Consider the following 27,299-nt stretch of genomic DNA (forward strand, 5'->3'; position numbering starts at 1 on the left):
CACGTGTCTCACTGCTCCCACCACTTTCTCCTTCCTCCTCCTTCCAGCCCTGTTGGTTTGTTGTCTTCTTCTTCCTCTTCTTCTTTTCTTCTTCTTCTTCTTCTTCTTCTTCTTCTTCTTCTTCTTCTTCTTCTTTCTTCTTTCTTCTTTCTTCTTTCTTCTTTCTTCTTCTTTCTTCCTCCCCCCCTCCTCCTCCTCCTCCTTCTTCTTCTTCTTCCTTCTTCTTCCTTCCTCTTCCTTCCTCTTCCTCTTCCTCTTCTTCTTCCTCTTCCTCTTCCTCTTCCTCTTCTTCCTCTTCTTCTTCCTCTTCCTCTTCCTCTTCTTCCTCTTCTTCTTCACAGGTCTCTTTAAACCTACCCTTTCCCAACAAACAAATCCCAAAGTAGAAGTTAAATGTTTATAAACAAATGTAAAACGGACTTCTTTATGCAAATGCAGCCAACCAGTAAGTATACACATGCTCCCAAGGCAAATTTTCTGGAGGATACACAATATAACAAGCTTTAAAAAATCATGTTTTTCAAATAAATAAAGCCCACAATGAGATCCCACTACACACTACCTAGAATGACAATAGTTGAAAAGACAATGCCAAGTGTTGGTGGTGCAGATGTGGAGAAACGACAGCCATTGTGCATTGTTGATGGGAATATAAAATGGTGCAGCCACCTTGGAAAACAGTCTGGAATGTCTTCAATAATGAAACATAAACCTACTATGTAATCTAGCAGTTCTACTCCTAAGAATCTACCTTAGAGAATTGAAAACATGTCTGCAAAAAGACTTCTATCCGAATGTTCATAACATTGCTATTCATAATAACCACAAACTGAACACAGTATCAGTGTCCATCAAGGGATGGGGAGATGAACAAAATGTGGTGTATCCATACATTGGAATATTATTTAGCAATGAAAATAAAATACTATTATATGCTACAGTTTGGATGAATCTCAAAAACATTATGCCAAGTGAAAAATGCTAGGCAAAAAGGCTAAATATTGTGTGATTTCATGATATGAATCTAGGAAAGGCAAATTTCTAGAGACTGAAAGCAGATCTGTGGTTGCCCAGCATTATGAATGAGAGCAGAAATGACCTGTAAATGGTGATAAAGAAGCTTTCTGGGATGATGGCACTATGTTGAAACTGGATTGTGGTGATGACTGCATAGCTCTATAAATTTACTAAAATCATTTAATCATATAGTTATAGTGGGGGAATTTTATAGAATGTAAATTTTACCCCATCAGGCTGTTAAATATTTGTTTTTAAAAATAAGGCACGTAGCATAATTAAATAATTAATAGTTCTTTTCTATGCAAAAGAAATAGAGAGGTGCTATGGTCAAAGTGTAGTCTGGGGGTCCCTGAGACTTTCTCAGGGAGTCCTTGAAGCCATTTTCCTAATGATACTAAGAGGCTATTTGCCTTTTTCATGGTGTTAACATATGCACTGATGCTGCAATGGCAACAGTAAGGTAAACTCACCTTAAACAGTAAGGTAAACTTAGTCTAAACCAAGGCATTGGCATCAAACCTTATTAGTAGTCATTGTATTCTCCACCACTATTTTCACTTAAGAATGCCCTCAATGAAGCTGTAAAAATTATTTAGTTTTATAAAATGTTGTGGCTTGTATGCATACCTTTATTTAACTTTTATTTTCAGTTCAGGGGTACACATGCAGGTTTGTTATATAGGTAAATGCATGTCATAGGGGTTTGTTGTACAGATTAGTTCGTCACCCAGGTATTAAGCCTAATACCCATTAGTTACTTTTCCTGATCCTCTCCCACCTCCTACCTTCCACCCTCTAATAGGTCCCAGTGTGTGATGTTCCCCTCTACGTGTCCATGTGTTCTCATTATTTAGCTCCCACTTATAATTGAGAACATGTGATATTTGGTTTTTGTTCCTCTGTTAGTTTGCTAAGGATAATGGCCTCCAGTTCCATCCATGTTCCTGCAAAGGACATGACCTCATTCTTTTTTATGGCTACATGGTACTCCATGGTGTGTATGTACATTTTCTTTATTCAGTCTACCACTGATGGGCATTTGGGTTGATTCCATGTCTTTGCCATTATGAGTAGTGCTGCAATGCACATGTGCATGCATGTGTCTTTATGATAGAACGATTTATGTTCCTTTGGGTATATAATCAGTAATGGGATGATTGGGTCAAATGGTAGTTCTGTTTTTAGATCTTTGAGGAATCGCCACACTGTCTTTCACAATGGTTGAATTAATTTACACTCCCACCAGCAGTGTATAAGTGTTCCTTTTTCTCCACAACCTCAATAGCATCTGTTATTTTTCAACTTTTTAATAGCCATTCTGACTGATATGAGATGGTATCTCATTGCAGTTTTGATTTGCATTTCTCTAATGATCAGTGATGTTAAGCTTTTTTTCATGTGATTGTTGGCTGCATGTCTGTCTTCTTTTGAGAAGTGCTTGTTCATGTCTTTTGTCCACTTTTTAATGGGGGTTGTTTGGGGGTTTTTTTCTTGTAAATTTGTTTAAGTTCCTTATTGATGCTGGATATTAGACCTTGTCAAATGCATAGTGTGCAAGATTTTTCTCCCATTCTGTAGGTTGTCTGTTCACTCTGATGATAGTTTTTTGTTTTTTGTTTCATTTTGTTTCACTGAGCAGAAGCTCTTTAGTTTAATGAGATCCCGTTTGTCAATTTTTGCTCCTGTTGCAGTTGTTTTTGGTGTCTTTGTCATGAAATCTTTGTCCATTCCTATGTCGAGAATGCTATTGCCTAGGTTGTCTTCCAGGATTTTTATAGTTTTGGGTTTGACATTTAAGTCTTTAATCCATCTTGAGTTCATTTTTGTATATCGCGTAAGGAAGGGGTCCAGTTTCAAGCTTCTGCATATGGTTAGCCCGTTATTCCAGCACCATTTATTGAATAGGGAATCCTGTCCTCATTGCTTGTTATTGTCAGGTTTGTCAAAGATCAGATAGTTGTAGGTGTGCAGCCTTATTTCTGGGTATTTTGTTCCATTGGTCTATGTGTCTGTTTTGTACCAGTACCATGCTGTTTTGGTTGCTATAGTCCTGTAGCATAGAGTTGGGTAGGGTGATGCCTCCAGCTTTGTTCTTTTTCCTTAGGATAGCCTTGGCTATTTGGACCTTTTTTTTTGTTCCATATGAATTTTAAAATAGTTTTTTTTTAGTTCTGTGAAGACATTGGTAGCTTAATAGAAATAGCATTGAATCTATAAATTGCTTTGGGTAGTATGGCCTTTTTAACAATATGGATTCTTCCTATCCATAAGCGTGGAATGTTTTTTCCACTTGTATTATCTCTCATTTCTTTGAGCAGTGTTTTGTAGTTCTCGTAGAGATCTTTCGCCTCCCTGCTTACCTGTGTTCCTAGGTATTGTGTGTGTGTGTGTGTGTGTGGTGAATGGGACTGCATTCCTAGTAGCTTTTGGCATGACTGTTGTTGGTGTATAGGAGTGCTAGTGATTTTTGGGTTTTTTTATGTTTTTTTTTTTTTTTTTTTTTTGAGACAGAGTCTTGCTCTGTTGCCCAGGCTGGAGTGCAGGTCATGATCGATTCTCCTGCCTTAGCCTCCCAAGTACCTGGGATTACAGGCACATGTCACCATGCCTGGCTAATTTTTTATATTTTTGTAGAGATGGGGTTTTACCCTGTTGGCCAGACTGGTCTAGAGCTCCCTTACCTCACATAATCTGCCTGCCTCGGCCTCCCAAAGTGCTAGGATTACAAGCATGAGCCACTGTGCCCGGCCATGGTTTACATTGATTTTGTACACTGATTTTGTATCCTGAGACTTTGGATGCATAGCTTTTTAATAGCCTGTGTGATGAAATGGGAAGTATGCATAAAGCATTTCTTCTGCATGTCCAAGTTAGATGGTTATCATGGAAAAAAGCACCTCCGTAGTCTATTGAGTTGAAAGCTGAACTAGGAATTGTTTTTTATGGGACATCATCTCTATTTTTAAAATATGGATCTCTGGCAGATAAATTATGGATATTCAGACCTGGTATTTGGTAAATCATTTTCTTAAAAAAGAATAAGAGAGCCTGACACTTCAAGAAAAATAACTGACAGTATCTCTTGCCATTGATAAAATTCAAACTTTAGGCAAAATCTGGAAGTTTGGAAAACTTACATTCACTACCATGAGCTTGACAGCTTCCGTCAATGGTTTTCTGATGATATTGATGGTGATTTTAACAAATGGCATTTTTTTATGTTGTACAATGAAATGTGTCAAAATTTGGAGATAGGTAAAAGGGTCTTGATAGGTAAAAGGCAGTCAGATTATGTGAGGTAAGGGAACTCTAGACCAGCCTGGCCAACATGGTGAAACCCCATCTCTACAAAAATATAAAAATTAGCCAGGCATGGTGACATTTGCCTGTAAAAAGTTTGAGAAATGCTGGCCTAGTAGCGAATAGCATGGAGTTTGGGGCCACACTGCTTGGGTTCAAATCCCCGTGCTACTGCTTATTACTTGTATGGTCTCAGGTAAGTGCTTCACCTCTGTATGCCTCAGCTTCCTCATCTGTAAAATGGGGATAATAATGGAACCCATCTGTGAGAGGTATTATAGGCATAAAAATGAGTTAATATGTAGAAATATTTGTGAATGTTAAAATGAATTAATATGTGTAAGTGCTTAGAATAATGCCTGACTTACAGTAAGTGCTCAGTGAGTGGTTATTTTTGGTCTTGGTGAGTGAAAATTTGTGAAACTGAGCGAACACATTGTAAATACATAGTAGAAGGAAGTTTCTTTTGAAATTATATGGGAAATCCAAAACTGCTTTTCTTCCTGTTGCCTCTGTCTCACTTTTGGCCCTGGAAGTATACTCCTGGGAGTGATGTGTTACTGAGGGCCGGCTTGTTCTCAGTCCTGCTTGTCCATTGAGCCTCTGTTGTTTGGGGAGATTGTTCCTTACTTAGCAACCACAGAATGGGCTTTTAAGAAAGACTTGCTGAGGCAACATAATTTTCAAGGGTACAGTTAAATAAATGGAATATAAATAGTATACCACTGTATATCCTTTGGATTTTCAGAATTAGAAGTCACTTTACTGCCTCAGCAATGTGCATTTCTTTTAAGCTCAAAGAGTTGTGGAAATTATGTGAAAGAGAAAGAGGGTAAGGTCTTGTTCATTTTCAGTGTTTAATCTAAGACAACCTAAGATTTAAAGGAGAAAAGGACCAACTTGGAAAGAACCTATGTCTTCAGTCCTACAAAGAGATTGCATTTGAGCTATTTTTACCTCTAAATTTTAAAAACAAGTGAATGACTTGCTGACATCATTCATTCATTCATTCACCAGTATTTGCTGAGTGCCTCCCATGAAGTGCAAGGCCTCTTACCCCATGTGGTAAAGAAAGGACATGGGCCCTGACCTTCTGATGTGAGTGCATTCAGGTTTTCTAATTTCTCCCACCTGCTGTGTAAAAGATTAGGAGTGTTCATCTGCCATTCCCTGACGTACGTCAATAGACCGAACAATATGTTTTATCCTTCTTAGATGTTCATGAAAACATTCTGAAGTTAGTATAAGGTAAAGAAGGTAAGATAGACTGCAAGAAATTTATGATTGTTTCTTTCCTAAAAGAACACAAACAAAATCACATATTTTTTTGGAGTACTGATGATAGGCACATAAGCTCATGTTTGATGGTTAATAACAAACAACCAGAATGTGTAAGTCATTGGAGTTTCACTGACTTAGGTGGCTTCTGCTGTGCTAGGAGAAATAGGACCTCAAAAAGAGCTCATTTGGGAACCATCTTTTTTATGTGTCATCCCACATCACTCTGCATGTGATGAGAATGTTGCATCGGCCCATGGCAGTTTTTATTCCTCACTCTAGACTTGGTCTTTAATTGTGGCCTTACGTCAAGTTCCTCAAGTGTATATAGTCACCTGTTACATAGGTTCAGAGTGGTCTTTCCTTTCATTTCAGGGGTATGTTTCGTGAGCAAATTATAAATTACCTTGAATATCTTTTTAAGATAATGTTGAAAAACACAGAGCAGTAGTATCATTGAGATCATGTCCTTACTGATATACTAGTATTTAAGATTTGAGAGTATTTCCTTCCCATGTGGCTAGTTATTGGGAATAAGATATTAGGTCGGGCTAAAAGCCAAAGAAGTGTTTCTTGAATACAGGCTAGGATTGAATTGCATTAACTCAACTGAATTCAATCTCAGCGTTTGTTGTGGGTTTTAGTCATGTTCCTGTTCCTGTCACAGCTAGGGCCTTCAGCAAACTTTACATCTCAGTAAATGCAGTTGTCTTTTACAAATAAATTGCTCGGAAGTCAGTTAACCTGAGCAAGTGAACAAAGGCTGTGATTGTATTGCTGCTGTTTTGTTTCTCTTGATACTAGATCTTCTGTTCTTTCATTCATTACTATTAGTGTTAAAGAATTAAATATTAACTGCACATTGTTTTCTAAACAGAGTGACAGTTGTTATAAAGCTAATTTCTCTTTTCATAGCAATGCTCCCTGTTTGGCAGGTTCTACCTGTTCTGTGTGTCATCTTTGCAAGGACTTTTTTGCCCTTGTGAGGTAACCAGCCATAGTACAGGGCCCAAACAGATTGAACGTTTCTGTGATAAAACTCATACACTTGTTTAATTGTGGATTCTAATCCTGTCTTTTACATGTGTGTGTTTATGTGTTTCAGGAAAAAAGTGCCAGCTCAAATGTAAGACTTAAAACTAATAAAGAGGTTCCGGGATTAGTTCATCAACCCAGAGCAAAGTAAGTTCTAGTTTCTGTTTTCCTTATGTAGTCGGCCTTCCATATCCATGGATTCTGCATCTATGGATTCAACTAACCATAGATCAAAAATATTCAAAAATTAGTAATTCTACAAAGTTCCAAAAAACAAAATTTGAACTTGCCGCACACCAAGTACTATGTTGAATTCATGTGAATGAAGTGATGTGTAGGCACTTCATTAGTTATTATAAGTAATCTAGAGATGATTTAGAGTATATGGGAGGATGTGTGGGGGTTATGCAAATACTGTACCATTTTATATCAGGGATTTGAGCATCTGCAGATTTTGGTATCTGCAGGGAGGTTGTGGAACCAATCCCCCACAGATACCAAGGGACAACTGCATTGTTTTTAAAGCTAAAAATGTGTTCAGAGTGAATTCCATTTTGCCTACCAGATAATTAAGATCTAATATAAAGCTTTAGTAATTGAGAAAGTGTGGGTTGGTGTAACAGAACAGAATAAAGAAAACAGACCTACAACACATGACAAAGCTGACTTTGTAGGTCAGTTAGAAGAAAACAGAGAAGACTATCACCATGACCATGAGGTAGGGAAGAATTTTGAGTAAGACACAAAGGATGTAGTTCTTAAAGAAAATCATTAATTAATATGACTGTATTAAAATTAAGAAGCTCTTAAAGCTCTTAAAGGCAAAACCCAAATGTCCATTGAAAATATAATGGGTAACTAAACTGTGGCATCTAAACTGCAGGAATACTATAAATCAGTGAAAATGAGTGACTATAGGTACACACATCATGATGGAGGAATCTCGTAAGGATGAGGCAGTAGAGTAAGCAGTGGTACATGTCTACATATGGTTTCATTCACATGAAGTCAAAAAAGCAGAACTAAGGCATATATTGTCTATTAGTATATGGTAAAACAATAAAGATATATAAGGAAATGAAAAGACATTAAATTCAGAATATTAGTTGTTTCTGACCAAATGGAAGACAATGGAACCAGAGGCTCTATTTCTTAATCTGGCTGGTAATTACATGAACATTCAATTGTTATTTTGCAAAAAAAAAAAAAAAAATGTACAAATAACATTATATGTCTTCTGTGTGTTAGGTGTATCACAACTGGAAAGTTTAAAAGAAAAGAAAAAAAATTAACCTGGAGAAAAAGATTATATCACATGAAGATCTGTAGAGTACCTAATACATTTTCCCACTTATAGTAGAAACTTGAAAATATGATTGTTGATTACCAACAGATGACTATCCCTAAATGTTTCATTTAAAAGGTCATTGCACGTTCAAAAGTTAAAAAACAATAACGAGTAGTTTTCTAGATTGTTCTAGAAGTGACTCTAACCTTAATGATAAAATGTACTTTGTATGACTTTGAAGCTGTCCTCTCCTTCAAAGAGGCTGTGTTGTGCCAGAGGCTACAAATCTGTTGGTGTTTCACCTAAATGGAGACAAATTTCTTGAGAGTACCGATGACACTGGTACATTTGACACAGTCGCCCCTACCCCAAAATAAATTTGACTATTACATATATGTATCAATAGCCCCGTAAATCAAAATCATAAGCAGAAGAAGGTATGTTATCTCTGATTCTTCCAGAAAATTGTGACAAAAATTACCTAATACATAATCACTTTACCCTGGCTCAGTGTCTGTGCAATCACAGCAGCTATGGCCACTGTGGTGTCGCAGTTAGGAGACCTCAGGGGGTAGGTAATGGGCTCTGTCATTTAATTTTTACTTTCAAAGAAAACTGGACGTGTTAAAATCCACTTACCATTTACAATGTCAGTGTAATGATGCGGCTGATGTTTTCACCCTCAGGTAAATGTGCTATGGTCACAACCTCCGTAGCCCACCTCACTGCTGATCACTTTCATCTACTTTATCTGCCTTTGGGGACAGCAGATATTTGATAACACAGCCAAACCACCTTATCATCCAGGATATCTGAAAAATGCTATTTTTAAATACCTCCCTTATCTCAGAGTTATAAAGAGAGATTGAACGGAGGAGAATTTCTCTTTTCTGTTTGAAAGAATACTTACTTAACATTGACACCCTGAAGCAGCATGCTTCACAGACTGGCTAGTGCTGAAGCTTTCAGAGGAGAAAATTCTGTTTTCCCCACAGCAGTATGCTTGTGTGTGCCTGTGTGTGTGTGTACACACATTACATACATGTGTGTATGTATTTCAAACTGTGAATCAAAACATTGGATTCCTGGAATTCAATTAAGAAATCTTTCTGGAGGGCCAAGAGAAGAGTTTTACTTTTCCTACTTGCTGACATGCGGGATCAATTTACTGTACTGATGCATAAAATAAGATGAGGCTTCTTTTTCCCCATAAGTGGAAGGACGGTCCCATACCATAAAGGTAGATCATCCTCATACCACCATTGAAGGCATGTCATCCTCATACCTTCATTTAATGCTTTAATTTGATATCAGTCAAGTGATCTACTGTCTTTGAGCTTCAGTTTTCTCAGAGAGAAATGGAAGTGAAAGATCCTGTCTTGTGGGGCTGGAGAACAAATGAAATAGGGTATGCCCACTGCTTGTGGCATTGTCTGGCACTTGGTAAAAATGCCTTAAATATTAGAAACAACCCATATGCCTTTAACAGGAGTCTGCATGAATGCACTACACTATAGTCACACAATGGGATATTAGTCAGCAGTTCAAACAGATGCACAGCAGCAGTGTACAATATTGGATGGGCCCTAGCTGTCTAATATTACAGGAAAAGAGTAAGTCCTGAAAGATTACATAGAACATGATGCACTTTATAAAGTTGAAAACAACTGAAATAGTCTGTCTTTTAAAGGCACACAAAGGGATGCATTAAAACTATATAAAAGCAAAGTGAGGGAGTGATAGTTACATTGGGTTGTGGGAACACACACACGGATGGGAGCTCACATGGAGTCGGCTATGGGTGGTTGTCAAGGTCTTCGCTTTTGTTTTTTATTTTGGTTTCACAGGTGTTTATTATACTACTTTTAAAAAACAAAATAACGTAAATAAAAGTGGGCTGTGCATGAGCTACTAGTAGGGGTCTGTCACAGAATGAGGGTTAGGATGAATCTGCTTCTCTGAGGTCCAGTTGAAAAATAATGATGATCATGAAGGAAAAACTGTGTTCAGGTCAAGATTTACCAGGGACCCACCTGGTAATTGCATTTCATTTTTGCAGGGGAGGCAGAACTTTACTCTGACCCTCTCAGGGTTTCTGGTTGGGCCTGAGAGTTAAATTGACATGAGACAGATTTAACAGGAGAAAAGATATCAATTTCTACATGTACATGGGAGCCCCTATAGAAAAATGAAGACCCAAGAAGTGACAAAACCCACATATTTGTATACTAGGTTGAATAAACAGAGATAGTTGTGGAAAAGCACCTGAAATATGTGGGGAGACTAAAGGAAGAAAAAAATTATTTTAACGAAGTCTCTTAGTACAGAATTGTCTTGGCCTTGACTCCCTGTCTCTGGTGATGAGAATGTTTCTTTCCTCCTGGTGTTTCTTTCCTCCTCCCTGATCATATGGGAGTTTCATCTCCTACTTTCAGGAAGAAAAGAGGAGGTCAGAATTCCCTTCCTGCACCTGCTGTTTTCGGTTACCTTTAGCTCAAAATAGTCCTTATGCCAAAGTGGGCGTATTTTAGGGTGGCTTATTCTGCCATGCTTCATGGGTGAGGTATTAGGGAATTAGGACTTTGCCTCTTCATACTTTTGTGCTTAACTTTTTATCATTTGTAGATTTTACTTTTTTAAGACACTAAAAGTGAAAGCCCCATATCTTTTAACTCTAAAGCCCATTTTGCCCATCATTCATTAATTTGTTTACTTTGCATTAAGATGCCATCATATTGTCATCCCTAGTCCCATGAAGCTGAGAAGTCTCAGGAAGAAGAGTGTTTGAGGGTGCAGAGTTAACTCACAAGAGCTTTGCCAGCACTAAGTGCCACAGGGAGTGCTCCAGTGGTGCATTGAGTTTTCCAAGGTTGAGTTTGAGTTACTAGAGAGAAATAGGGATTACTGAAATTGTTGAGCCTTACTGGTTAAGTCAGGTACCAATGTGCAGGCTTTTGTAAGTGAATGCTAATGAATCTTTTGTAAGTGAATCTTAGAATCAATTATTCATCCTTTATAAACTTAAGTCATAAACAATTCAGTGATCCCTTTCTAATATCTTGAAAAAAGATAGAAAAGCCAGTGAGCTCTTCCTCCTCATCTTCCCCACTCACAATCATCATCAAATTGTGCATCAGAAAGGATTTTAGAATAAAGTCGTTATGCAGGGACTGTTTTCCACAGTGCAGTTTGTACTCTTGAAGGTAAACACGTATTCATGCCACTGTGTGGATAAGTTTCTTCCACATGGGAAGAGGGGACCCATGTTTATCTAGACGGGAATCAGTTGATATGGGGAAATTTTTATTTCATCAGAATAAAAATTGTCTCATTGAAGAGATTTCTCTTCTTCTCTCTGAAACAATCCCATGGAGAACAGCAGAGTAAGGCCTCCTGCTTTCAGATGACACCATATCTGAGACGATGCACAGGTGACCCTTGTGGGCATTTGCTTCCCCGGCAATGTCTGACACACTTCCAGTGACAATGCAGGTTATCTAGAGGTGCCTGTCTGGTGCATCGGGCTTTGACAATAACAAAGCCTCACTTCCATTCAGTCTTTTCTAACACAACCCATGCACTGTACTTCAAGGTGTCAAGAGAGTGACTCAGTCTGGTGTGTGACTCTTCTTCATGAGTTATAAAATGTGGCAAAGGCAGGCAGGCATGTTCTAATGTTCTTAGACAAAAAAAAAAGTAGGAGCATTTCTATATCATGGGACGACACAAAACTGAAATCACTGAGAGTTTTGTGGTTGCTTTCCCGAAGCTAAGCATCCCGAGGTCCTTAGTCACCACTTTTGGTCTCAAGCCCCTGATAGGGATCCTGACCCTGTGATAAGGGCATTCTTGATCACAGAGGTGGCAGATACATTTGCAGAGTTACTTTTGTTTAAAAATGCCCCCTCTTATACCTCTCATGTGCATATATATGAGTACTGACCAAATGTCACAGTTTTCATGTTGTGGTATTTAAATAAAGGAGCTAATGGAAGTTAGTGACAATCATAGACAGTAGAAGGGACCTCAGTGACCAGCCCTGCTTTTATAGATGAGAACTCAGGCCCTGCACATCACCCATGCTGACAAACTCTGCTGCTTCAGCAAGGGGTCATGAATCACATGAACTTAAATAGGTGGACTCTGTCAATTAATTAAGAAATATTTTTTGCCCTCCTGCTATATTCAAGGCAATATATGCTAAAAACTCCAATCAGTGAGTTTCCACAATGAACGTCAAATCCTAAAAATGCCATTTTTTATGAGGTCTCTGGAATATTTTCTAGGGCAACATTTCTGGGGCAACATATACATATGGTGATCTATCCAGTTACCTATATTAAGAGAGAGAGAGAGATCTGGCTGGGCGCAGTGACTCATGCCTATAATCCCAGCACTTTGGGAGGCCAAGGTGAGTGGATCACCTGAGGTCAGGTGTTCAAGACTAGCCTGGCCAACGTGATGACACCTCATCTCTACTAAAAATACAAAAAATTAGCTGGATGCAGTGGCTCACGCCCGTAGTTCCAACTACTCGGGAGTCTGAGGCAGGAGAATCGCTTGAACCCGGGAGGCGGAAGTTGCAGTGAGCCGGGATTACACCACTGTACTCCAGCCTGGGGGAAAGTGTGAGACTCCATCTCAAAAAAAAAAGAGATGTTTATGAGAGAGATCCTCTATTATAAGAATATGAAATTTAGAAAGATTTGTATCCAACGTGGCTCAAATAAAAAATGTTTTGGTGCTTGAGACAGTGAAAACATGAGGAACCTGGGAAAACTCAGCTATGCAAACTGACTTTTCTGTCCAGGATCCTACAGAGAGGAGACAGTTTAATGTACTCTCATCATCCCAGATTTTGTTCTGCCATTCAAACCTGCAATAAGAGAGGGCGTGTTTCCCAAACAAAATGTTTGCCTTATTTGAATGATCAGATAAAGGGCAGTAAGATTACATGATATATGTGAAAGTGCTTTGTAAACCATGAAAGTTGATTAGGGGAATCAGATATATACATTGTTTTCCTTTGATAGCCGAGTTAATGTCATTGCTCACAGATTTTAATGTTGCTTTTATACAGAGGGGAGAACCTCCTCTGAGCTTCAGGCCCCATTGTCTGTCACAGGAGGCCTGGAGGGTTTCAGGTCACTCGTGCCCCTCCTTGTGGCCCCTAAAGGACAAGGCATGATGCTAAAGGGTACGTCTGATGGGCTCTTCGCCACACTTGGATATGAAGGGAAGAAGCCATTCCAGAGCTCACCCCTAACCCCCTTCCTCAGACAGGATAACCTGTAGGCACTGATAGTAACTAAAGGAAACTCTGTGTGATAACCTCTCTTATCCAGCATCCTTCACCTCCTTGGAACACCCACAGCTATCTGCTAGGTAGAAACAACTGTCATTAAGACCATGGCCCATTAAGACTAAGTCCTGTACTGCCCCATGCCCTTCCCGTCTGTAATTCATCCCTGCTCTCATTACCATCTTATTTTGTCCCCACCAGCCTTGTCAGCCGTGTCACTAAGAAGGCTGTTAGATGTCATAGGACAGGAAACACAGAGCAAGTGCTACTCAGACATGCATCCTCCCATGTTCCAGTGGAATTGTGTTTTCAGAGGTGTATCTGCTGCCACCAGTGCAGAACATGCTCAGGAGTAATATCAGGTCATCTGTATATCCTCAGCTTGTTTGCCACCGGCCCACACCCCTAGTCAGCTGGAGATCATGCTGATACTGACCACCTCTGTAAAATTATATTTCAATACAATAACTAGGATACATTTTATTTTTTATTTTTCTTTTCAGTGCAGTGTTGAAATATGCCATGTGTTGCTTGCTCATGCTTTTTTTTAAAATCACAAATGTGTATCTGAAGAAAAAATTTGGCATGTAGCTCCCAGTAATATTACTATAAATAGCATCTGTACATTGAAAGGAAATTGTCTTCCTTTAAGTCATAGGCACTGATAGACTATTATGAAATACATTTGCAGGATTACTGTACTGTTTATCCTTAATGTAACTTCAGAGTTTTCAGTGGAAAAGTCTTCAATAAATAAATGTCTTCCCCAAAGTTGGGGAACTCAGTATTTTTCCTTTGAGGGGACCAGGTTTAGCAAAACACTAAAATATGCACTTAACTACCCTTTGTTTTTCAGCATGCACATCTCTGAAAGCCAACAAGAATTCTTCAGAATGCTGGATGAAAAAATTGAAAAGGTAAGAAGTGAAATAAATAACCTACATGTTTCAAGGGAAGTATAGTAATGGCTTCATATGTGAGGGCAATAACATTCTTGTTTCTATGTCATAAAGCTATTTTTGTGAAGGTTTGAGTGGAGAGTTAAATAAAAGTCACTGCCCTTCCAAAATAAAGTGCATGTAAGAATGTTTAATGTATAATAGAGATTCCCAGGATCCCGGACTGTCTTTGCTTATTAAAGTATGTAAAGTCAGTTGGAAATCCATAAGCAGTCTTTTTTCCTAGACCGAGCATTCTGACCACTGCATGTCATTTTGCACCCAGTGCCCTGCACTAACCTCCTACAGCAAGGGGGCCCATACCTATCGAGGTATGGGCTGAAACCTATCGAGGGCCTATGTGTGGCATTGCTCTGAATTCTTTGCAAGCATGTTATACCTAATTCAGTTTATACTTATCTCAAGATAATGGTATTGTGACAGGTATTATCTACATTTTACAGAAGGAAACTGAGGCTCAGAATGCTTGAGTAATTTATTCAGATTTGCAAGACTAATAGTGGACAAGTTGAAATTCCAGCCCAGGTCTGTCTGACTCCAAAGCATTGTCTCCAAGTTGCTTCTCTGGTAGTGTGTGGGGATTTATATTGACAGTAAGATACAAAGTTACAAAGTTGATCTGTGTGGAAATTGAACCCACAGTTTTGATCTCAGTGTGCCATGTGCTAATCAATGGAATGAAGTATGGGATATGGTCATAATCAAGAGTTTATATACTTATAGAATTTAAATTTATCTCTTCAAAGGGGCGAATTTTAAATGTTAGAGTTACAAATCCGAGTATTATACTTTTTTTATTCTAAAGAAGAGTGAAATCCCAAGTTCAGAACATATCACACTATGGTTAAAGCATGACAGGCTGATTTTACCTTTGAAATCTTTCAGTTTTAATTTGTATTTCTTTTTACTTTGTGTCGCCCTTTTATTTTAGTGTTTATTTATGAATTTCTATGATGTATATCATTCAACGGAAGATAATGAAGGAGGTCTTAAATTCATTAGTATTATCTAGCACCAGATCCCACTTTGAGGTGGACCCGCTGAGAGAATAATTGTATAATCTTCTAAGCCACCATTAAAAGACCAGTAAAGGTCACCAATGTGAAGAATAGAGATGGATAATGAATTAAAATGAGAGTTAAATCTATAATGTTCCTCAGATATGCATAAATAAATATTTATTAAAGTATAGTAATTTTTTATTTTCAGTGAAATTGTGGCTTATGAATGACTTTTTAAGTTGGAAACTTCATCCAGGAACAGTTGCCAAGTTTCACATATTGGTTCAAAAGCTGTTCAATTTGTCAGTAACCTTTTTTAGTAAAGAGAAGCATAAAAAGAAATACAGGTTAAGTGTCCCTAAACTGAGATCCAAAATGTCCCAAAATCTGCAACTTTTTGAGTGCAGACATGATGCTCAGAGCATTTTGGATTTCTGGACTAGGGTTGTTCAACTGGTAAGTATATATAACACAAATATTCCAAAATTCAGAAACATTCAAAATTCAAAACACTTCTGGCCCCAGGCATTTCAGATAAGGAATATTCAACCTGTATTTTCTTCCCACTGGAATGATGAAGATCTTTTCTTCCTTTCTTTATTTGGACTTCCCCAACTAGCTTGTTGGCAAGAAAGATTTGCATAGTAGTTAGGAGTAGATGGTAAAACTTGAAACCTGAATTTTAAGTTATCTTTTTAAACAACACTTGCAAACACTTAAAATGATATAATCTATATTCAATGTGGGTTTTTTTTTTTTTTTTTTGAGACAAGGTCTCACTTTGTCACCGAGGCTGGAGTGCAGTGGTGCAGTCTCGGCTCACTGCAGCCTCTGCCTCCCAGGTTCAAACGATTCTCCTGCCTCAGCCTTCCAAATAGCTGGGATCACAGGTGTGTGTCACCATGCCCAGCTAATTTTTGTATTTTTAGTAGAAACAGGGTTTCCCTGTGTCAGCCAGGCTGGTCTCGAACTCCTGATGTCAGGTGATCCACCCGCCTCGGCCTCCCAAAGTGCTAGGATTATGGACGTTGAGCCACCGTGCCCGGCCCAGTGTGTTTTGGTAATTGAAATTCTATCTCCTTTTACTTGATGTTGAAGTTCATTGCTCCCACCTGAAATCTGAGATCCCCTTTTGCTTTTGTATCCATAATGTAGAGTATGATTGTACTACAACAAAAATGAAGTTGATAACTTGATCATTTATTGGATGGAAGCTTCCCTGGACAAAGGAGCATTAGTAGATTCAACATAAACACTGTTTCCACTATTGAATACATTTACATTTGAAGAAGAGCTCCTATCTCAGCCATGACATGTACCCAGCTGTAGATTCTTACAGGCAATTTTCTATCCTCTCTGAGCCATGCTTTCCTGCCTCTCCTCTCTTAAAGCTCATCCTTCCAAATATTTTGAATACGCCATCTTATGTGTCATTTAAACATTAAGCCTCCAAAAATTTAAATACTCCTCCTTAATATGTATGTTTGCTTAATGTAATCTTTGCCATAGTTTATATAACCAAAATTGAAAGCTGGATTCTTCCAAATTTCTTCCAGATTGTTTTCCTGGGCATTTACCATTGCTAAATATTTATGTGATCCAGGCTAGCATGAGGACAACCATAAATGCAAGTCAAATCTATTCAGATTTTACAGAGTTGTTTAAAGACAGAAAGAAGATTAAACTCACCTAGAGCTTCATGTTGAGAGATTGAGTCATGCTGAGAGACCTTGAGTTTTAAGATTTCATCTCCCAGAAATGTCCAGTAATTCTTTTTTTCTCCCTTAAATTAATGAGAAGCAAAATTGACTAAACCTGTGGAAATGTAAACGTGCCCTTCCTTGCTGCAGCCTTCACATTTATTGGATGTCTTTAGGGCATGGCTTGAATTTGCCTTCTAACCTAATTTGTCGTTGGATACCAAAAAACAAATTTCTGCTCTGTCTTCCTCAAAATAGATGTAAAAGCCCCATTAGTATATAGAAACAGGGACTGAAAGGTGGTTTCATATTTATAGTAAAACTTAATTTGCACATTTTGGACTACTCTAATTCAGAGATTGTCACAGTGCAGAGCTGCTGTTTACCTTTGCACCACAGTTGAACAAGTGGTTTTCTAAGAAGTTATGGTGACCAAAAAAAAGCAAGTAGCAAAAATGCAATTTAAAAAAATGATTCGGCCAGGCGCAGTGGCTCACGCCTGTAATCCCAGCACTTTGGGAGGCCAAGGCGGGCGGATAGCGAGGTCAGGAGTTTGAGACCAGCCTGGCCAACATGGTGAAACCTCATCTCTACTAAAAGTACAAAAATTAGCCGGGCGTGGTGGCACACTGAGGCAGGAAAATTGCTTGAACCCGGGAGGCGGAGCTTGCAGTGAGCCGAGATCACACCACTGCACTCCAGCCTGGGTGACAGAGCAAGACTCCGTCTCAAAAAAAAAAAAAAAAGATTCAGCACCTACTGAATACTATACTAAGCATTTTGCTAGTTACTCAGGATACAAAATTAGATAGGAATTATAGAGTACAATATAAATAGTAAACAGTCCCTTGCTTTGACAAGTTCAATTTTAAAAGTGAATTTTTTAAAAATCTAATTATTTTTCTGCTCAAGGAGTCCTTCACCCATCACTACCACCACCATCCTCACCCTCACCTTGCTGTTGTCACTGAGAGTGAGGTTCTCCTCCATGGAATGCAACTATTTGCCTTCTAAGCTGGTTCAGGGGTTGAAACTTCAGGTCCTTTAACCAGACATTTGGGACTTGGTACCATTTCACTATGCTGGTGGTAGGAGACCACAACACTCTGCTGCGACTGGAGATGACCAAGAGAGACAGATTGTCAGGAGAGCAGTGGAAGTTCAAAGAAGCTTGTAATCTGATTTACTTTTGCTTTTCCTTTTGGAGAGTAAAAACACTGTGAACCAGTGGGAACCGCCTCATTTCTATTCACCTCATTATATTTTACTCTGCTATCTAACCATCGTTATTCCATTGGAATCTATAGTTACTCTTATACCTCGTGATTCACAGGCTCCTAGAATCTTATTTGAAGTGTTACCATTTGCCTAACTTTGCAGCTTTAAGAAAGTGACAGTTTTCTGTGGAGCAAAGCAGTGATTTTAAACTTCATTTTTTCACTATACCTAAAGAGGAAAGACAGAATCTAGATTAAAGCAGCCTGTGGAGGAGTTTCTGAATATAGTACCAAATACAGGTGACATCAGATGTTAAGATATGCTTTCCACTGTACATTCCAATTTATTTGTAAAAAGCAGAAAAAGTAAACATATTTTTAGGTATCTGCAATAATAGTATCTTCTACAGGCAAAACCAGAGATTTATATTTTGCTTTATGAAGATGTAAGACCCTGGCTGATGACCAGGGAGTCGTTGGCTTCCTCAAAGAGGATCCTGAATATTAAATAAAGAGTATCTTAGTACAGTGCCGTTTGCACCTGGTTACTGTTTCTGATGAAAGACTTCTTAAACTTTGTTGGGCCTTGTACATCTTTTTGGAGTCTTATAAAAGTTACAAAGACTCTCCCTATGAAAATGCACGAATCATATACACAAAACTTTTAAGTATAATTTCTGGGTTTTAAGACTCCATGGAACCTGGCCATGGGCCCCAGGCAAAGAAACTGTGGATTTCTTTATTATGTAGTTTGCTGATGTGCTTCCGTCAGATCCGGGGCCCAGCTACAGTCATGAGCATGCATGAGCCTAGCTGGTGACCTTATCCATAGATAGTTGTGACTTTAAAGAGGATTAGGGAACTGAGTACAGATGACACCATGCAAACTCATTCTTCTTCCTTTCTTACATCCCCTCCTTCCTCTCTGTAAAAATAGTTCAGTCTCCTGAGGGAGAGCCATGAGCATGCCTACTGCATCTCACATATTCCTGTGTGATCTTGAGATTCGGGCTCTGTTGATTGATATTATTCAATGTGACATTTCAGGAAATGTCTGAGAAAGAGCAGTATGTGGACTTAAATCAGCTGATTTTGAAAGATGTTTGTTTGGCTGGATGCAGTGGCTCACGCCTATAATCCCAACACTTTGGGAGACCGAGGTCAGCAGTTCAAGGCCAGCCTAGCCAACATGGTGAAACCCTGTCTATACTAAAAATACAAAAATTAGCCAGACCTGGTAGTGCATGCCTATAATCCCAGCTACTCGGGAGGCTGAGGCATGAGAATTGCTTGAACCTGGGAGGCAGAAGTTACAGTTGAGCAGAGACTGCACCACTGCCCTCCAGCCTGGGCGACAGAGCAAGACTCCATGTCAGAAAAGTAAATAAAAATAAATAAAAGATGTTTGTTTATCTGTAGACCTCTATATCTATTGAACAGTCATTTACACTTACAAAATGTTTGAGTTCCTGAAGTGGCATGATTTCCATGGCCTCAGAACCAACCTGATTGGTGAGAAAAGTCATGGTAAATCTGCATTCGTAAAATTTTTTTCAAGAAGTGTCTCTTGACAGTACATCAGATCAGTCTGATCCATGTTATGAGTCAGTGTGTCAGAGATCAGAAGACGTTTGCTTTTCATCCAGTGAAGAGTGACTTGCACATAGTTGTGAACTATGATGTTGGGTTCTACATATAAACGATTTCTGTAGTCTGTTTAACCTCAGAGTTGCTATAGAACCAAATATAATATTTGGCAGATGTGGCGGATATGATGATGGGTTTTATTTTTTAACCGTGTGTGTAAAGGCCTGCTTAGTGCCCACCAATGGTGAGAAAACCTGGGACTGTCACATCAAAACCTGAACAATGTAACATGGCCTGCCCCACGTGTGCAGAGAAAGTCATGGTGTGTTCCTCCCACCCAGCAGGTTGTCACTTTCAGTGGCAACCAAAGCCTTCAGCACTGGCAGAGAGATACTCTTGCTGGCATATGTAGTTTAGCAGTGGGCAGGGCTGCCATCGTCATTCCATGAAGCAATGTTTTGCTGCATGGTAAACATATTTTAACCAAGTTGCTTTGTTCATAACCAAGTCTCTTTTTGTCTCCTCTCCCTTCACCACCTTACCTTGCCACCTCTCTCTTCTGAGTTTACCTTCCCTCATTCTTCAGCCAACTTAGAGTTATAATTAAAACAGGCAAGGATGTGACTCGGTCTGTTTTGGTTTTATCTCTACTGCATAGTTTTATACAGATGACTTCTTAATTGTCATGATGATGACACTGGTGTAGGAACCACTGGTGAAGTGTGTGCATACTCTGGGCTTTAGGATCCTGCATGCCCATACAGCTAACAGTAGTAGATGAGTCCATCAAGGAAAATGAATCAGGCAACAAGCTGAAAAGAAATACAACACACTTTTTTTTCTGGAGGGCTTGATTTTCAGAAAATTCTTGAGGATCTATCAGCCTGGCTCTTTAGGGAGCAAGAAGAAGAGGAGAGTTCGGTTTCTAACACAACATAGTCATGAGTCCAAATAAAAACCAGGCCATTTCTGTGCATCAGATGTGGCCAACAATGCTCTGAACTCACTAGCAGTGTGAGGCACAGTCAGTGAATGGTATCATTTTGCCGTGGATTCAAGTATTTGGACAAGGAAAGAAACCCAAGGTACCACTGAGAGCAACAGAGACAGGAATGTTGGTGTATCTCATTCCCTTGACTTGTTCCCATTCAACTTCTCCTTTCCCTGCCTTCTCTTCAGATATTCTTTGCTCTTCCTGCCCATCACCTTTCCATTCATTGGGTTTGGCAGCCATGGATGTTGCATCAGCCCTACAGAGAACACGCAGGGAGAGAAAGGGTACCAGTCTTGGTAACTACTGCATTATTATTTAAGAACATCTAAAAAGACTCACTTTAGACTGACAGCTCCCTAAGGATAAGAATTGGGTCTCATTTGTCTTTGTTTCCTCAGAACCAACACAGGACTTGGGACAAAAAGATGCTTAAGAAACTTGTTGAATGAGTGAATGATGCAGATAGAACACTGGGCTTCAAATGGAGACAGAAGCATACAAAGGCAGGAAATGTGACCTGGAAGACTCCTAGAGTAGAGCTCTCTACTTGGAGCAGCATAGCAGGTATAGAGCAAACTCAGTGCCAGATCACTGGATTGACAGAGGCCTAGGGAAGGAGGCAGCAGCACGGTGCAAGAGAAAGAGCCCGTGCTTCAAACCTGGGCCAAAGCCAAGGATTGGCTCTGGCAGCGGCTGTGTGACCCCAGATTAATTTAAACTCTTTGATTCTCACTTTCCTCACCAAAAAAAGTTGAGAAATAATACTAACTTGTCTGGGATATTGAAGAAAATACACATAGAGTCTCCAGTAGTGTTTGATATGTTTATGTGCTCTGTGATTGGTAGCCTTCATTTTGGTTGAAGTCACCTGTATTTGTACCATCAAGGCCATTTATACAGGAAGGATTTGGGATGGGATTGGGAGGTGGTGCTAAGACTGAACCTGAAAAAGCAGAACTTAGAAACTTGGATCCTGCGTGAGCAAGTGCCTTCCTATGGTACAAATATCCCCTTGTAGAAAGAGTATTAGAATCACACGCTTTCCAGTGTATTCATCCACCTCCCTCCTATGTGGTATAATAAACATGTTCAGGAGTTAGATTCTTGTGAACACTTACAGAGCCATTAAATAACCTGTCCTAACTTTCCAGCTGTGATTACAGAATGAGTCAGTGAGTCAATGGCATGGGTACAGCTGAATCCCTATATACTTTTTTCTGTTTGGAAGTTTTACTCTTAATTGTTGGTCTCATTTGAAAGGCTTTTATCAGCCTTTTAAAAGATATTCATTGGCCAGGTGTAGTGGCTCATGCCTGTAATCCCAACACTTTTGAGAGGCTAAGGTGGGAAGATCACTTGAGGCCAGGAGTTTGAGACCAGCCTGGGCAACATAGTGAGACCCTGTCTCTACAAAAAATAAAAATAAAAATTAGCCAGGCATGGTGGCATGTACCTGTAGTCCCAGTTACTTGAGAGGCTGAGGCAGGAGGATCACTTGAGCCCAGGAGTTTGAGGCTGCAGTGAGCTGTGATCATGCCACTGCACTCCAACCTGGGTGACAGAGCAAGACTTTGTCTCTTAAAAAAAAGAAAGTATTAATATCAGCCTAAATATGCTTGTAACAACAACAAAAAGAAATTAGGAAAGGGGATCCAAACAAAATCATAGAAATTGTAAGACTGACTTCTTTAGTCCATTTAATAAACTTGACACGAACATGTCTCTGGACCTAGAAATGAGCCAGGACCATGAGAGGCACATAATGAGAAATTAGAAAATATGATTCTTGTCTTTAGGGAGCTTCAAATCTGGAAGAATAACATTTGGCATTGGAAGGAACTTTAAAGAATGTCTTATCCAATTTACCCTCAACTTTTCATCTCCCACTAAACGGCACCCTCCATAGCAAAGAATGAGACATTCCTGTTTATATCAGCTGGGAAGGAATTATGAGGCATATTATGTTCTGAACATTGCTTGAAAAATTTATTCTGAAGTACCTTGTTATTTCTGGTGCACTTTGTTCCTCTCTTTCACAATTCTATCAAGTGCAGGCACATTCTGCTCTGTTCCTAGAGAAAGCATTCTTGGAGTAGACACTTCTAGACTCCCCTCACTTCAATTCCATTTTTCTAAGTTGATTCAAAAAGGAGTACCAAAAAATTGTAAGCTCCTATTTACAAAACTGATTGTTGGAGGCTTGCTTAGAGATGCTTAATCATACCCTGCCTCTCTTCCTGAGTTTCTTACAACTTGAAAACAGACACAGGGAGCCAGATGAGTATCATGGTCAGTATCTACCTTATTAATGGGCCGAATGATTCCCAGGTGTGGATCCAGAGCAAGTTTGGAATATATTCATAACACTTAAAACATCAAACGATTTGTAGGCATAATATATAAAGAAGTAATGTTAGTACAAACCAGTACAAACCATCAATTAAGCTACAGTAAAGTTCACTGCAGCATTCTTTATTCAATAGCCAAAAAAACAGAAGCAAACTAAGTATCCACCCATGGAGAAACAAATAATTAAAATCCTCCATATTCCTACAGTGCAATATTATGCAGCAGTTAAGGGACATTAACCAGGCATATATATGCCTGTATATATATGTGTATATGTGTGTGTGTATACATATATATATATATATATATATATGCCTAGTTTATGTCTCTTAACTGCTGCATAATATTGCACTGTAGGAATACATATATATACACATATATACGTATATATGTATATATATACACAATCTATAATTGTGACTATATATAATTGTATATATATACACAATCTATAATTGTGACTATATATAATTGTGTATATATATACACACACACACACATATAGTCACAATTATAGATTTCAAATACAATTATTAAGTGAAGAGAGGATTATGCAGAATAAAAATTGTATGGTACCATGTACATTAAAAACATAAAAATACATTGTTTATAGATGGACATTCAACAAATATTTATTAAGCACCGTTAGTTTTTATATGGCATATTTACAAATGGCATGTGTTTATATCTGTTATATATTTAAATATTCATATACACATAAAAGTGTAGTATATTTGTTATATCAATATAACATGAATATCAAAGTATCTAAAATGATACCAAACATACAAACCGACCAAACCCATGAACACTGCTGTACTCGGGGATGGGGGATGAGCAATGGGTGGTAGTTTCATTTCTTAGAAGGAGGGCAGAGGCTAGCAGCAGATGGTACAAAAATAGTTCTTATGTCTAGTGGTGGGAATATAGTGTCTTTACATTCTTCATGCTTTTCTGTATCTTTTAAATTCCTCAAAATCAAAAGAAGTCTATGAAAACAGGAATGTGTTTTTTGACCAAGTGTCAAATGGAAAAAACAAAAGCAGATGACACAGTGGTCACTGGCTTTGCTACACCTTCCCCTGGGTCCCAACATGTGGATTTGGGTGGAAGAAAACCTTCAGGAAGTGCTAACATGTGGGCCATGGGCCCTGCTCTAGGTCCCTAGAAACACTGCTGATTTAGATTTCACTTGAAATCACTGCTTTTTCCAAGGGCTCTGATAGTCATGGGCACAGATGCAGTTGAATTGCCTGACCTCTATTAATTGCTGTTCTTATTGACCAATTAGCCAAATGTGTGACAACCCTTAATTTAACCTGCGTTTCATAATTCAGTAAGCCAGATAGTCCCCACGGATCAGTAGTTCTGACGGCCCCAGCCTGTCCATGTGTCCTCTGGGGCTCCTTCGATTGTTATCCTCCCAAAGTGCTCATTCTCAGAAAATTGGTTAATCAGGCCAGTGGAAGCCTCAGTCTCCATAGTAAAGTCCCATGGGCCCTACTCATCTTCCTCTTCTGGGGTGCATGTAGGTTGGCCACCGTTAGCCATGCCCTGGAAGAGGAAGGAAGCCAAACAGAAGTGTTCTCCCCAACCCTGGGCCCCAGATGCCCACTCCTTACTGTCCTCTGGGCCTCTCTCCTTCCTGTCTGGCTAGTCCATTGTTCTCTGCCTTCTAGAGAGAGGGCCCTCCAATCAATAGCTGAAGTCTTCTTCCTGACCAAATGCATGTGCTTCCTATGCTGAAAGCAAAGAGAAAGGAAGGGAAGGTGAGCCCTGTGGTCCCTCAAACAGTGTCACCCCCCTTTGTGGAGAGGAAAGAAAGGAATCAACTTAAAGTATGTCCCTCACCTCTCCCTCTCCAGGGGCCCAGCCCATGGAACAGTGAAGGGGCAAACCCAACCTCTTCTCCTTTCTCCACATGTGACTGGCTGAGTCAGTCACCATCCAGAGGGTCTCAACAGGTGTGAGGCAAGGGACTAATGGGGACCTGCCAACTTCTCTAATCCAGCAAGAAAACTGATCCTCATCTAACTCCTTCTGATATTTCCTGGTTAAAAACCGTAATGAAAGGAGATGTGTGATTAGTCTCCCCAAACCTCCATCCAACTTCAATATAAATTCTAGTGTGTATGTGGAACATAGAGCTCTTTCAGAACAAAGAGCTCTAAAGAGTTTGTCTGGAAGGCACATCTTTGTCAAGAGGCAAATGAATTAAAATGCCAGGGTTTGCTAAAGCCATTGTCCAAAATGAAGTGAATCCTGGGGGAAGTGTGTGAGGCTCCAGTCTACCAAGTGGGTTTTCCCAGTTTCCTGGCTTGGGGGCAAGGTGGTAGCATTTGAATCTTAACTCTTACACTTGAGAAGACACTAAGACATCCCTTTTAATTAAGTCCAATGAATAGCATGGAAATCTTCCACAAAAAATTACGATATGTCTGATTAGAAGAAGTCAGTCACAACAGGGAAGAATGTTATAAGATAATGTTAAGTGAAAAACAAAATAAAACACTGTGTCTATAATAGGATTGAAATGATATAAAAATGTCATGCATGTGGACAAAGATTGAAATTAAATTTGAAGACTGATTGGGAAGAGATGCTGTTGGAGATGAACTTTTCCATTTAATTTTGATTTTCATTGTTTCCATGTTTGTAAACTAAGAACAGTGTTCGCAGAAGAACTCTGGAGAGATGTCTCTTAAGGTGGAAATTGTCCCTGCTGTTTGAGCTCTGAAGAGGGCAAAACCTTTGAACAGCATTAGCCTCTGATGCTACTGGTGGTTAATTCTGTTCTCTGCGGCAGGGCAGGCAAACTATGGCTCATAAGCCACATCCAGCCTGTGAGACAAGAATGGTTTTTACGCATTTAAATGGTTTGGAGAAAATAAAAGAAGAAGACTATTTTGTGACATGTGAAAAACAGCATGAAATTCAAATTTCAGTGTCCATAAATAAAGTTTTATTGGAACCCAGCCATACTCATTCATTTACTTTTATCTATGGCCACTTTCAAGCTTACAATGGAAGAGTTGAATCACAATGAGACCATATGGAATGCAAGGCCTAAAATATTTACTGTGGCCCTTCCCAGAGGAAGTTTGCCAAGGCCTGCTCTCGGACATCAGTTCAATATGGCCAAGAGAACATGGTCGTCTGCGTTCTTTCTCCGTGTCTTTATCCTCACTCCTGCTCGCCTCCTTGTGGGAAAAGAACATCATTGAAGTCGTCCAAGTGCCAGCCTCAAATAAAACTTAAAAAGTATGTGGCTTAAAACTTCCAAAATATCCTCCTTACTGTTGGTGAAATGGGGATTCGGGTATAATAAACACTTCATAGGGGTTTCAAAGCTGTTTAGTTAATACTTATTCTCTCTTGGAAGTGAAAAGCCCAATATCACAGGATTGTTGTCACTACTGTTATTATCATGGTGATCATTCCTGTATATAGTCAAAGAAACAGTCAGAGGCTGTCACACTCCACTGCTCATTACAAACGAGACCTTTTTCCAGCTGAAATAATAACGTGTGAGTCTAATTAGAATAAAGCTCATTAGAGTCGGAGACAGCCATTAATGCCTCCATTGATTTTTCTAATGAAGTAAGCTGGGGAGGAGACTTTAACAGCACAGCTAATTATTTTTTGCTTTTCTTCAGTATGTCTTTGGCATTTAAAACTGTTCTTATGACTTGTTGTTTGACTGTAAACGAAAATGCTGCTGAAAGTGCTCTGTGATTAAAGAGGCTCTGACACGTCCAGCCCTGGGAAAGGGGTGGAAGGCACCTGCTTCCTACAGGAGGAGGGCCCTGCAGCCCTGCAGGAGGAGGTTTAAGCCCAGCAGCCCCTGGGGATAGCCTTCCTTCCACTTTTCCAGCCTCCTCTTCCTGTGTGTTCCAGGTTCTAGCTAGTCATGCACAGATGCTCAAGCTACAGAACGTGGTTGTCTGCTCCTGCAATCCTGGTTCAAGGACAGAGCTGAAACATACAGATTCTTATGGAAACTTGGATCTGAGGTTGCCTCTGGATGGTAAAACATGGAGGAAGGGCTTAGGGGATAAAAGGTGTTAGGTAGACAGAGGAGGGAGATGCCTATTAAATTTATGCACCAGAATGCAGATGGGGCAATTGTGCTTCATTAATCAAGATGCTCTTTGCCACCCAGAAAGCAGTTAAGTCCCACAGTACAGGATAAAGGCTGTCAAGGAAGGATAACAATAAGTCAAGAAACTGAGACTCAGGATGTAATAGACTTGGGAGACTCAGAACAGG

General features: G+C 39.3%; 1 protein-coding gene across 2 annotated transcripts in view; it reads left to right on the forward strand.

The window, feature by feature from the left end:
* C8H1orf21 (chromosome 8 C1orf21 homolog) overlaps positions 1 to 27,299 on the forward strand; it is a 247,411-nt gene that overhangs the window by 202,471 nt on the left and 17,641 nt on the right. The window contains exons 4-5 of one of the 2 annotated variants that reach the window (XM_030935795.1): positions 6,704 to 6,780; positions 14,080 to 14,140. In XM_030935795.1, the coding sequence (XP_030791655.1) occupies positions 6,704 to 6,780; positions 14,080 to 14,140 (138 nt within the window). Of the gene's footprint in view, positions 1 to 6,703; positions 6,781 to 14,079; positions 14,141 to 27,299 lie in introns of those variants that run through there. The other variant, XM_030935796.1, reaches the window with a different exon arrangement.

This window comes from Rhinopithecus roxellana, chromosome 8 (assembly GCF_007565055.1).
Source record: "Rhinopithecus roxellana isolate Shanxi Qingling chromosome 8, ASM756505v1, whole genome shotgun sequence".
NCBI lineage: Eukaryota > Metazoa > Chordata > Mammalia > Primates > Cercopithecidae > Rhinopithecus > Rhinopithecus roxellana.